Source organism: Tauraco erythrolophus, chromosome 25, assembly GCF_009769465.1.
Source record: "Tauraco erythrolophus isolate bTauEry1 chromosome 25, bTauEry1.pri, whole genome shotgun sequence".
NCBI lineage: Eukaryota > Metazoa > Chordata > Aves > Musophagiformes > Musophagidae > Tauraco > Tauraco erythrolophus.
The window spans coordinates 3,340,513-3,354,219 of NC_141489.1; the positions used below are offsets into that span (position 1 = coordinate 3,340,513).

General features: G+C 47.2%; 1 protein-coding gene across 4 annotated transcripts in view; it reads right to left on the reverse strand.

Annotated features, from left to right (window-relative positions):
• Positions 1-13,707, reverse strand: part of KANSL1 (KAT8 regulatory NSL complex subunit 1) — a 99,419-nt gene that overhangs the window by 17,241 nt on the left and 68,471 nt on the right. For 3 of the 4 annotated variants that reach the window (XM_086626578.1, XM_086626576.1, XM_086626575.1), the window contains exons 3-5: positions 11,159-11,300; positions 5,917-6,021; positions 701-816 (exon numbers count right to left, since the gene is read on the reverse strand). In XM_086626578.1, the coding sequence (XP_086482704.1) occupies positions 701-816; positions 5,917-6,021; positions 11,159-11,300 (363 nt within the window). The remainder of the gene's footprint in view (positions 1-700; positions 817-5,916; positions 6,022-11,158; positions 11,301-13,707) is intronic. The other variant, XM_086626577.1, reaches the window with a different exon arrangement.

Genomic DNA, 13,707 nt, shown 5'->3' on the forward strand with positions numbered 1-13,707 from the left:
CAGCACTGAGCTGGTTGATCGGTGCTTTCCACGCCTGCTCACGCTGCACCGGAGCAGCATCCCTCCCTCCTCCAGGTACTAAGCACGTGCAACGGTGCTGGCGGCACTTCTCTGCACTGTGCATTCAAGGGTTTTCAAGTGGTTCAACCCTGGAATCATCCTGTAGCAGAGGAGAATTTCTTTCGCTTGTTTTCATTTACCCACTTAAAGACTCAACAAAAACACTCTGGAGTAAAAAAAATGAATTTAGCAAGTCTTACTCCTAAAATCAATGGGATTTGGGTTCCTCAGTATCTCCAGAAAAACAGGCCAGTGGTTACAGATACTTCTGCAAAATAATTGCAAGTGGGCTACTAGTGCCTTCGAATCATACAATTTGCAAGTGTGTTAAAAATACCCATAAAGAAACAGTTTTGAACACGCCCATCGCACGGCTGCCTGTAGGGCTCGCTCGTGTAAACACAGCTCAGTTTAATACCATTTTCAGAAAAACAATGCAGCAGAAAACCTCAAGCAAGCCATCTCCAACAAAATCTTTCCAAGCATCATCTACTACCGCACTTTTTTCAAAAAGAGACCATTTATACCATTAACAACCCAGCCACTACCAACCAAACCAGCGTGTTACAGGCTGGTTTCCCATGGGCCTTCATCAAGATGATAAAAATCAAGCTCTTCCCACAATACACAAGCAGCTTACGTGTTAATAACTCCATTGACGGGTCTTGGTGCTCCACAGGGCTTGACAGGATGGGATTCAGGAGTATTTGCAGCGGAAATACCCAAGTTCTCTAGTGGCTGGGATCCAGAAACACTCTAAGGAAGGATGAGAAAGATAATAAATTAATTTTAGAAGGATTCTTATATAGCTACAATTTTCTTATTCCCAGTTTCTAGTTGAGGATTCTGCACCGTAGCCACAGGTTTCCAAACAAAGGTTCATAAGTCACTATGTGAACAGGAGGCTGGAGATGTAAGGACTTTTTAGGAAGCAGTTCTGGCAAGAGGATGGATACACGAAACAAAAGAGTTCAATTCCCCTCAGGCAACCAGTAAGGAATACGAAAGGCCGAGGTCTCTAAGGGTATTTTAGCTTTTTGTCTCAATAGTGCAAAAAAGTTCATAACCACCTGCAAACCTTGCAGGCTCTTCTCGAGTTTGGTGTTGTGCTTTCTAAGTCACAGGGCTGCGAGCTCTTGTCTAAGCACTTTGGGGGAAAACGGGAGCACAAGGAGAGGAGAACAGACTTGCAAAACTGAATTGGCATTTTAGCTAAATACCCGTGCAAACACGGTCCAGACAGCACTTTAAAAAGTATTTTTAAATGACTGTGCACACAAGTGGTGTTTTACAAGCAGGCCAACTCTATAGTGCCAAAATTGCCTGATGAACACAAAGCTGGAAACACTTTTTTTGTTGGAGGAAAGCAGGTAAAAACTAAGCTGAAGACACCGAGCTCCTCAATCCCTCCTGCCCTGGGTCTGGAACACAGAGCCCCTCGCCCTGCACTGAGCAGCAGCCACTGCATGGCTGCAGCACGGGACGCTGCACGTCTCCTGGTGCCCTGTGCCCGGCCTCGACGGGGGGCACGGACTGTCCCCGCAGCCTCCACGGACACGGACTGTCCCCACAGCCTCCATGGACACGCTGCTTTTTGTCCTGCCAGTGACATTCCTGCTCTCCACCCAGGCAGGAGACGGCGTGGTCCAGCACGTTCATACCCCTGGCACTCATCATCCCTAGTCTCATCCTCGCAGCCCCTTCTTTTTGTTTTCAGACACGCTCCTCCTCTGCCCTGGAGAGGAGAAACGTCGTTTCTTCCTTCGTGCAGCACTTCCTACGCTCGCTGCCAATCTCTCTCTAGCTGGGTTTCCCCCTTCGCACACGCAAGGGCGGCGGTGCCTTTCAAGTACTAGTAAAAAAAAGACAAAAGAAAAGGCCTTGACTTATCGACAAAGACGTCCAACCCACCAGCCAGCCCTCCCTGCTCGTCACATACTCCATCTCAACAGCATCAGTACTGCATTCATTAGAAGGTTCCCTGCAATCACTCCCCCAACCCAACGAACAACGAAAATCCGGCTACGGCAGTGCTGGACTAACGGTTTCCAGAGACCTGACTCACCAAGGGAACAGCAATTTCCGACAACATGGACAACTTCTGCCTGTTGCCTGCTTGAGGAACTTTGCTGGGTTTTCTACACTTCTGCAAAAAAGACCTTTCTCTTGGGGGGGGCGGGCAGAGACAGGATCGGACCGACCTGCTCGTCCCCGATACTTGGTCTGAGCGTGCAGACGTAGGGGCGAGATCCGATCGCGCCAGCAGCATTACGCAAACGCAACCGGGCGCCCTGGCGAGGTGAAGCCCGTGCAGGAGCTGAACGTTTTCCCTCTGGTTTCCAGAGGCTTGGCAAGGCTGAGCCTTCACGTGACACCTCCGCCGGAGGCACCCACGATTCAGGAGGGCGGGTACACATGACTCATAAGCTCTTTTGAAATAGGGTATTTATTTTCTTCTCCAGAAAGGGTCTTAAAGGAGGAACCTCTTCTCCAAGAGGTGTCTCTTGCTCGATGGTTCAAGATGGGAAGAGAGGGCGACCCTTCTGCTTCTCACGGAGGAGCTGGAAGGCATCAATCCAAAGGCTCTTTATCAGAAACAGCCCGAGGTCACTGTATCACACTGAAGATGGGTGCACCCTAATAAGGCTCTGACACAAGCAACGGGGGAATGAGCAGGACCGCAAGAGCCAACATCTCCAGTGTTCAGAGCAGAGGCGGAGCTCTTGCACCAGCTCCTCCTGGATGCACCTCTCAATGCCGTGCCTTCCTCTGGGGCTGGCTGGGCAGCCAGGCTGGGATCCAGGGGAGTGTCCATCACACCAGGATCACATCAGTGCTCCCAGACTGAGCTTTTCTCTGTGTTTTGGGTACACCTGAGGTCTGGAAGTCCAGGTCTTTAGGATCCCCAGGACTCTTGGGAGCAGAATCAAAGATTCAGCTTTAGCACACCTGCTTGTTGCACATGAAACCAGGAGCCTGCAGACTACCAGGGGCTCTCACAGCAGTAAGGAAGCTGTGTACTGGAATGTCCCCCCACATTCCCAAAAAACCCACACAAAGCCAGACAGGTTCAGACTTTCACCTATTACTAGATACAAATCCCTAACGCAGGGAAAAGCCTTACCAAGACACACTCCATCAGTATCTTTTCTCATTTACTATTAAAAATTTTAAGTGTACCTTTTAAGTGTACCCCCTCGCTAGACTAGCAATACCAGCAATGAACCCATATCAACAGCTGAGTTATTTCTCCAGGGCTTTGTGTTACTCCTGTCTTCAGGCAAAAATATTTATTCATACACTGAGCTTCCAGTTCCCGACAGACATTCCCAGGCCATTGCAAAGCCCTTCTCTCCACTCACGATAGGATTAGTTCCTCCCAGGGATTAATCAGCCACATCCCACATATCAAGCTGATGCCCAAGGACATGTATCCTGCACTCACACTGGCCAAGGGAGGTATCCATGAGTAGATGAGATCCAAAGAGGAGCTGGGGATGAGAGGGGATGGATTTCTCCCCTTAATCCACATTGTGGACTGGTCTCTTAGTCTGCCAGTTTGGAGGGGGGGAAAAAAAAGAAAAAAAAAGAAAAGAAAAAAGCACAAGAAGTGCCAAAATGATAAGCACCTCTCCAGGAGAGGCCCAAGAGATATCCTTCCAGTAAGTGTCCTAACGCAACAGGAATGGTCTCTGGGCTTATCTCTGGCTCGGAGTAGATCAAGGCTCTGACTCAACACCCCACCCTTATGAGCAAGGCTAATGAAGCACAAACCCTCCAGCAGCAGGGTGCAGAAGCCAGGTGCCTGTAGGCAGCGTTTCTGGTGCCTGACACCTCCAGCACTGCCGCAGAGAAGCCAGCGGCGTGGCGAGATGTGAGCATCCATCAGCAGCCACATGTGGAAGCGGAATAAAAAGTCCATTTCAAGAGGAGTTAGTCTCCAAGACGGCAAGCACGGCAGCAGGAGTAGCCAGAAGAAGGTGCCAAGGAGGAACCTGCAGCCTGCTTTATACCAAAAATGTCATCTTCACTGCTCTCATTATCTATTGTTTGTGTCACTGTTACCTCTTCAGACCTGCAAGAGATGGGTTCTCCATGGTACTAATGCTGCAGTAATAAAAGTCTCTGTCTGAAGAGCTCAACTCCAAGTGAAAGGGATGAGAAAAGGGACAATGTGGGAAATGAGTAAACACAGCAACAGCGAGCTGGCTGTGAGCAGCAAAACCAGACAGCACTGGCCAAACAAGCATTTTCTTTTCCATACATCAGAAATCCATAGACATTTTCTATTCTATACAGAGAGATGATGTTTTAAGACAACCTAAAAAAGGACAATGCGATGATTTTGTAAGCAGGAAAACATCTTCAAAGTGTAGGGACAAAGTCAGGTGGGACACAGTCCTTCCATCTGCACATTTCCAGGTTGAAAATACACTTGTGTCAGACTAACATCTGATTTAAACAGATAAAAGAAGAAAATATTCTTCCTCTCACTGTTAAATTTGATCATTTACCTCTGTTATCAGCCTGCTATTTGCAGATTAGCTCCCAAATAACAGCTGATTCATCAGTGCCGGAGCACGCTGTCACTGCACTTGGTTATTATTCTTGGAGCACTTTTTGGGTTAAAGCATGAAAAGGGGGGGCCGAGGGGGGGCACACGACAGACGGACATCACTGCTCAAAGCAGACGCTGCGTAATGCTGTGATTCAATCATGATCCATGGCAGCCCCTGTCATCCTGGCTCTCCAGCCTCCGTCGCTCCTCCAGCGCGGCTCTGTTTTCATCTGAAGCACCATCTACTATTTCATTCGTGAGCAAAACCTGCTCGTTGCACCCAACTACCCAGCAGAGTTTTGGGCTCAGCTAATCAAAGACTTCAATTCCAAACACACATCTGAAAGCCAGTGGCAAGCGAGGAGATATTTTATTACAATCACTCGTAATAACCCCATTGCGGTCCGGCGTTTCTCAAAAATTTCGCAGTATTTCAGATTATCTTTCAGTATCAGGAAAACTCTGACAAAGTCTCGCCAGTGATGGAAGAAAACACTCCAAGTACAATTTTAGGGTCGCTTCTAGTTACGTTTTTTACCTGTATCAACTACATTGAACACTGGTCAATGAAACTCAAGCGCTCCCGCTGCAGCGAAGCTCCGATTCTCCCAAAATGCAGCATGAGGACAGAAAAGCAGGAGCGCGGCAGCAGGAGTTTGAGCCACGTAGGGCCCACCCTTCTCCTAGTACTACACCACAACTCCAAAATCCTCCATTTTAATACGCCGATGTGTCCCACAGGATCAAAAGTAATCACAGCCAGGCTGAACAGTACCATCGAGCCTTTAGTCTGTGTCCTACATTTCTGCATTAAATAATAAATACCTGGCACTCCGCAGAGTTTCCAGAGCATCTCACTGAAATGATTAGTTCCCTTTCCAAGGGGTAACACTCAGGGAGATATTAATAGCCACATCTTTAGAAGCCTTTGCTAATTGTGCTGCTCTCAGTTTGAGGTGCTTTTGCTAGAGGGAAAGGATTAGTTAGGATTTTTAAGCTTCACAAAATGCTAATGCATATTACAAAGGTTCCCTGAGGAACTCTGTTCTAAAAGGTGTTTAAATCGTATCGTTTATTAACCCCAAAATAACCTGGGAGGAGGTGACCTACGCAGACCGATGGATCAGCAATTCCCACGTGAAGTCCCGCAGAGAGATGCTGCTGCTGGAGGCCAGTCCCATGCCGGACACGCGGTTTGAGCATCTCTCTCCGCACAGCTCAAAGGATCAACCTTCCCTACCCAAAATTCACGAAACATGAAGTATCTGGACCCAGTCGCTTCTGCTGCTGGCACTTACCAGCCGGTCAGCCCCAGGCTCCAGCTTTACTTCAGCACTAACGGGACGGGACGCATCATCTACTGCAGGATCAGGGGGTGATGCTTCACCAAGAACTATCAGCCCCTGGAAGAGAGGGAAGGGAACAGGAATTAACTGCGGTTCCTTTGGTCTCAGCAGGGCAACTGCGCATCCATCATCCCCCAGGAACTACAACCGCTGGCACGGCACGGCTTGTGCTCCCACTGCATTCTTCAGACGCGATGCCAAACCCAATCCTCCGCTGCCTGGATCTTTCTGACATCTCAGCTGACTTGGAGGAGGAAGGAGAGCGGCTGAAGGCAGACCACATGCCTCCAGCCCATTAGCAGCAGACAGGTAGCTCCCTCTTGGGCAAAACTGCCGAAACACTGCTGGGGTCCTGCTTCCCACCCCTGCTCCCATGCACGAGGAGGTTCAGCAGTTGCACGCCAGCAAAACCAGAGAGAACAGTTTGCTGTAGTGCAGAGCAGGAAACGACTGCTTTCATGGTACAAAGTGGAACTCGCCACCACAGCCAAGCAAGCAATTTTGAGTGGGTGCCAAAAATCTACAGTCAAACTTGTTACGCTGAGCAGATTTCTTTTTTTTTTCAAAGAGGGGATATTCACAAAATTGAATAAGGAAAGAAAAACACCGATAAACAAATCACTGCTGTAAACCTAGTAGGACAAAGCACAGTGGCAGAGCACTGTTTTATCAGGCTTAACATATGTTGTCCTGTTTATGTTTTACTCTAAGTGATGCTTACTCCAAATGCAGAACTGCTTTCTCTCTGAACACCACAAAGTAAAATAAAATAATTATAATTATGCATATTCTGAGCGATATTTTAACAAAACAGGCTAAAATGTGCAAGTGATTAGAGAGCTAGTAGAACCTAGAGGCCATGACTACAGTCCAGGACAAAGACAAGCCAGAACAAGTTTGTGATCAGTCAAACAAGGAGCTATGGAAAGGGCTGCTCAGATTAAGAACAGGCAGATCAGTCATCCGAAAACAATTTCAGAGGTTACACGGTGTGTCACAAGAAAGTATGCCTGGAAGGGAACCTGGACACAGTATCTGGAGAGAGAGGAGCACTACAAGGCTTCCCTCCAAGTCCACAAAGTCAAATCTTACGTATATCCGTGCGTCCACCACCAATGCCACGGCATGTGGCCACTGAAGTCTCCTGTAAGGCTGGTCTTGCACCTTGACACAAGCTTCTATACAACAGATCAGTGGCTTTGTGAAAAGAGAGGGGCAGCCCATAGTTCAGGGATACTTTATTTAAAAACAGACAGTTCATAAACTAAATACAACCAACCGTACGTGGCCTCTGACCAGCAATAAGGAAGTAGCCAGCTTCTAGAATAAACAAGACAATGAGTTTCTAGAGCTTTCTGACATTCCAGAAGGATGCTCAGTGGATGAGAGGAGCTGGAAGTGTAAACTCAATTAAATACTGCTGTGCTTTTCCTGTACTCTTGAAAGTCCCCTCTCTGAGAGCAACCCACCGCACCTCACCGTTGCTTCCAGAAACATCCTCAGACGTGCTTTAGCACAGAGGCTGGTCACGTCCAGATGTCACGTGCAGGAGACAGTGGACATGAAAAAGGGAGAAACTGGGACTGAATTCAAAATTGGAACCGACGAAACCACCCCCCTTGGACACTCCAGAAAGCACTTGGGCTCCTCATTTACTCAGCAAGAGGATGAGATGGGGAAGCATGGACATCAGGAACAGAAACCGCCAGCAAGGACTATGCCTTCAGTTTGAGGGAAGAGGATGAAGGGAGCTGCTCCACGCCTCAGGAATGAGCAGTAACTAATTCTATACACTGTGAGTATTTGTTTAGAAGTATGTCCCTTCACTGGTGACTTTGAAGCAGAGGACAACACTTAACGCAGCCTTCCCTGTGACACTCATAGATGTGGTTTCCATGTCCTTGAACAGAAGCTGCGCTGCCCGAATCTACCATGCACACCAGTCCTCTCCCAGCTCCCAGTCCATGGAACAACCTCTATGGGCCTACAGACCTGAACATCGATGGCATCCTCCTCCTGAGGGCTTGTGCTCTCCACTTGGCTCCTCAGAGTTTTAAATCTCCGTTATTTATGCACTTCTGAATAACAGAGAGGAATCAGAAGGGCAACATCCAATTTCCAGCTCCCTTTCAGGACAGGGAAAGGAGCAGCGCATGTGAATTATTCCAAGATCACACAACACTTGCTTTGCACCAGCATCCTCCAAAACAAACAGAAGCCCCCCTCAGTACTTATGGACAGAATTGCTGCTGCTTTACTCCTGTTTTTATCACTACTTATGGGATTAATGAGAAGTCAATGGTACAGGTCTCAGATAGAAACAGATCTCATATTTCACAGCCCTGTAACAGTCAGCAGCTTCTGCCGAGGGACTAATTGGCAAGGAAGAGGACTGGCACATCTAAGACACATCAGAAAGAGACTGAGTGTCCTCAACAGCACTGCACAGGGACAGCAGCATCTCTTATGGTGCCCTAAGCCTGATATACTGCTGCAGACACAGGAAACTCATGTGAGAGTTGCAAATTCCTCCAGCAAGAGGCTCCTCCTAACTCCCATCCCACCCTTCCCATCACGCGCTTCTCCTGACTCAGCAGCTCGGAGCAGAGCACAGCCCTCCCCATGGGACAGGCTGCACACAGGTCAGACCAAAAGCTCAAAGGGAACACAGCGAACCCATCTCAGATGGTCTGGGAACAAGTCGAACCTGGGTCTGCAGAGACGCCGTGCAAAACAACCCCGTCTTTCTTAAGAGAGTTTCGGTCGCTGTGTTTCAACCAAGTCTGCAGCAGCACAAAATTCCTGCAGGAGCCCTTTATCTTAATTCACCTCTTATTCCACCTGAGAGTGAAACTCGTAAGAGACACCAAAAGAGAGGAAAAATGTTGTTCGTTCCTTTTCAAACACAGCATCTGCCACCCACACATGGAGGGAGATGCAAAGATTCTGCGTGGGGGGGGGAACCAACCAGCACCGTGCCACATCCCACCTAAAAAAGGTCCAACAAAGCACACTCGTGGAAAAAAAAAAAAACAAAACCATGTTACTACCCTCACGGACATCCGGACCCTTAAATTAACTGTACATGCTCTTCAAAACCAACCCAAAACTGAAGGCACACCAGCCCGCTATTCTTGAGTGCCAGGAAACACAGCACTTCACAACTCATCTGAACACATGCTCACTAGTTTGTTGTTTTCCTCCGCATCTCACCAGGCTCCGACTGAACCGATCCAAATGTGCTGAAAATACAATTACTGCTGAGACATCCAGGCAGCAGTGCACCTCCAAAACAGAAGGGTATTTTCAACTGCCTGGTCCTTCTCTTGCTTTGATCTGACAAAGCAATGCATCTTCCTTGAAGGGTACACTGGGATGTAAACCTTAACATATAAAGGTATTCCACCTAAAAAAAGAATAAAATGGAATAGCAACTTGGAATTCCTGCAGCAGCTACATTTTAACCTCTTTATGGCCAAATAATCTTGGGTTAAGTCATGTTGATAGAAAAAACAAGGCGTTTCCAAATTCTTTAATTGTTGTCCTTGTACAAACTGAAGCCAAATCCATTCCAACTGAAGCCAAATCCATTCCAGCAAGACTCTCTGATTACTGAACTATGCACTCGTTTCTCTAGTCTCCAAAATGCTTTTATGAATCTCATTCTGAGCTTTTCATTGATGAAAACAGAACACATTTTACAAGGCATCCTCGAGCTCAATGACACCAAGAAAACAACAGATGGGTGCAAGCGGTGATCTCCATGGAGTCCTATCAGAAAGATGAGGTATTTGATACCCTTTTTCTTGTTCAGGCGGAACATTCACTACCAAACCCTCAACATCTCAACTCTAATGTCACTGTAAGCAGCACACTTTATCTTAAATGCATGCATGGGGTTATTGCAGTTGAGGAAGTTTTGTTTGAGCAAATCAAAAAAGATGACATCCTGTTTTCCGAAACCTCAGCTGTACTTTTCAACTCTGACACAATACCGTGATGTTCTCCTTTCAGACCGAGAGACTGCAACCTTAGATAAAAACATATGGGATGCGCGTAGCCATTATCGGGCCATTTCACGAGTCTGTCAAGTTGACAACATCTGGTGAAAGCACCGAATCCTCCACTTCATTAGACAAGTTTTCTTGTTTCTTCCATTACTTAACTTTTAGCATATAAATGTTTAGCTATTTTGTATTTTATACTTAGAAACCATCTTGCGTGATCGGCTTGCTTCAGACAGAGGGAAGATGATTCTGACACTGGTTCATTAATCTGACATACAGTCCGCTTCCCAGAAGCCTTTTGCTCTCATCTAATGTGTTGTCTTCCACCACGTCACTTACGGCCCTCACTCACTCAATTTTTCTGGTTTTCTACATAGCTACATAAAAGCCCAGTCTCCCTCCCCTGCCTGTGCTTTCCACTGACCTGGAAGCCTCTCTCCCCACCACTCCCAGAGCACCATACGTCTTGGGAAAAGCGTTTGCCGGACTCTGAATTCCTGAGGATCTATAAGTTGATGCAATACCATGAGCCACAAACTCCAGACATTCCTCCCTCCAAGGCCTGACATTTAGACGTGCATGCCTGAACAAGTCTTGATAACAATTCCTTCCTCATCCTTTCTCTGCTCTCCCCCATTCTCCCACCATCTGAGAGCAAGTCTGAAAAAAAGAATTCCTTCCACGGAGAAAGGTCAGCACCTAGAAACAGTCTTTTTTTTAATCATAGACTCAATTTTAAGCCTGTGTTATGTGATAGCATCTAAAGCTAACTTCCTCCACAGTCTCCTCCCTTCCCCAGTAAGTCTCGTGTTAAGTTGTTCCTTATCCCCATCTTCAGCTACTCCCAAAAAAACTTTTTTTTTTTTTTTAAATAATAACTCAAGTGAAAAAGAGAAAGGCTTGAATGACGGAGAACAGCAACACACATGCAAAAGCCACAGTTTTGTTCAGTAACCAACGGCTGACTTTAAGCTATTGCTCTCTTCACGTTGCCATATTGAACCAGGGAAAAGAAGTACACTCAGTCCACGCCAAATAGCATCACGATTAGTCACAACTGTGCAACACACTTTTTGAGAGATGCAAGGGTGAAACAAAAAAAAGCACCAGACTGCATCAGGAAGGACAGCCTTTAGGAGGCAGACAGAGCAAAATCTCACGTACCCGAACGCACTCCCAGTCCTCACCTTATTGGCTCTAATCTGCTTGTAAATGTCCGTCTGCTGCCGGATTCGGTATTCCAGGTCTGAGACATGGGCTTGGAGCCAATTCCAGCGACTGACGATGGCTGCACGGTCTGCTGCCCATCTCCACTCTGCCCTTCGCCTCCTAGAAAAACAGAGAGGGGAAGGAGGGATTATTTTGAGTGTGATTTTAATTACACAGCCCGCAAAAAAACCTGGCAGAACTGACAGATGGATCAAAAGCTACACACTGAATGGCACGACTGATATCATCTCGCCGCTGCTAATAGTTACCCACCGAGCTACAGACATGCTATAAAAGCTGTGCCTCCGCAGAGCAACATTAAAACAACTTTTGGTACCCAGGGACTGAAGTCCTGCCTATGCAAGCGTTAAGATTTTATTCCACGCTTAGCTGAACCAGCAGCTCCAGTCCTACCTGGCCACAGCTGCCAGACCCACTTTGTCAAGTCTCGGAGAAAACAAAACCTCCCTGCCCACCCTTCCTCGACAAAGCCTCTTCAGAAAAAAAAAAAAAAAAAAGACCACCTCTGTCATCACTCACAAAACACACCTGAACACCAGCACAGACCACGCAGCCGCAATTAAAACTCGGTGGCGAGTTTCACGACACACCATCGTTTGGTTTTAAGAGTAACCACTGTTTGGAGACGAGCAACAGCACCTTGTAAAAGCTGCTCCCCTGCAACAAGGCATTGCAAAGGAAAGCAGGCAACAGTAAATTTGATTTCTGCATCTGATGGCTTGACTGAGCAAGCAGAGAAGGCAGGAAAAAACATCACAAAACTACCAAGTGAACAATGACTTCTGATCTCCGGGCTCAGAGGCGCAACTTGAGAGCAGGCGAGAACGTGTGGGTGCATGGGGGAACCCACACGCTTTGCAACTCTTGGCTGATTTCCAACCTTCTTTATCTCTGCTGTGAGTGCAAAGTAGGGCTCTGCAGGAGCATAAATACGCTTTCACTAGTGCACGGACTACACCATTGCATTTTACAGTCAACTGTTACAAAAACACCTTTACTTTCTACTACCGCCCTCCAGGGCAGAAAGGAACACAAAGATGATAAGGTACATATAAATCCACGGCCGCACTCTCCCACGTTAAAAAGCCATAACATTACGAAAATATACCCTAAGCATCCTGATTCTGGATAAATACCAAGGCTACCCAGAAAGGAAGAAAACCACAACATGGTGCATCAGCAGAAAACGCACGCACAAATCCAGTGCCACTCCACAAAGCCTTTGCCACATCTGGATGTTTGGCAATTAAGAAATTAATCACACAATAATTCCCCTTGCCCATCTTCCCCTCCTTCTGTAGTGTTTCTGAACCCAGCGAGAGCACACGGGGCAGGGGAGCCACAGCGATGTCCAGATTTTCCTTCCTAAAATCTAATCAGAGAGTCTTCTGCTGAGATTAACCCATTTCAAAGCTGAAACCAGCCATTATAGCAAAAGCAGCACGTGGTAAATGAGATTTACTACTGAAGCACCCCAGCTGCAGAGATGGTAAGCGACAGCAATACTCAAGTTCTCAGAAACATCTACACCTCCTGTATATCTGCCCTTATTTAGCCATACCGCTACCAAATGCACTTGCCTAAAAAAACCCCAAAACCAGCACCAGGGTTATTACAAGTTTCAAATGAACTAATACAAATACCCTGAAAAGGAGTCAGTTCCTTCAAACTGCAAGCGAAACCCATAAATTTAGAGCAAGACATGTTCTCCATATTCTTGCTGGATCTCCCAGCCCCCTCCAAGACCATTTTCAAAGCACTTTTAGGAGCTTAAGTCCTTCTCCCTGGAATATTTACCAGTGTAGAGCGCCTGCTCTGTTTTGAGCAACGCTGACCTTATGTTTGGTGGAAATTTAAATATTTATTGCAGAGGGATGCCAGAGCAAGGCCAGATCTTGATGCATCGGTTACACCAAGGATACAGTCAGCAGAGCCCCAGACAAAAGGCGGCCAAGGCCACTGAGCACCGGTGCTGGGTAAAGCCCTGACATACCTTCCGAGCAGGGCAGAGCGACCACGGGGTTAATCTGGTTGACAATGGGCTGAGCAGTTGCCAACACCACCCCAGCATCACCCGATCACGCAGCACTAATCCAGATCCCCAGCCCAGTCATGCTTTACTCTGTTTTCCAAGAAGGATAATGCCTTGCAAGCTTTACGATCCCTCCTCCCCAGAAGGGATCTCCAGCCTGAGCCTAAATGGCACGAAATCCCCTCCACCACTCCAGAGGGCAGGAAAGGAGTGCTTGGGAAGCAGATCTCCCTTATCTCGCAGACTTTTCTCCAAGCATCACTGGAAAAGTGGCGCTGCTCTGCCTCAATCACCCGCGAGATTGACAGCGTTTTCACATCGTAGTTTCCCACAAGACTTTCCAGAACACATTACTTCTCTGCCAGCCAAGTTTCAGTGAAATTCTACCATATTCTCATTTCAGAAGCTAAGAACAATTTTACTGGAGAAGAGTTTGTCTTTTTTCATATAGCTGGAAAAAAGGAAAGACCTCTG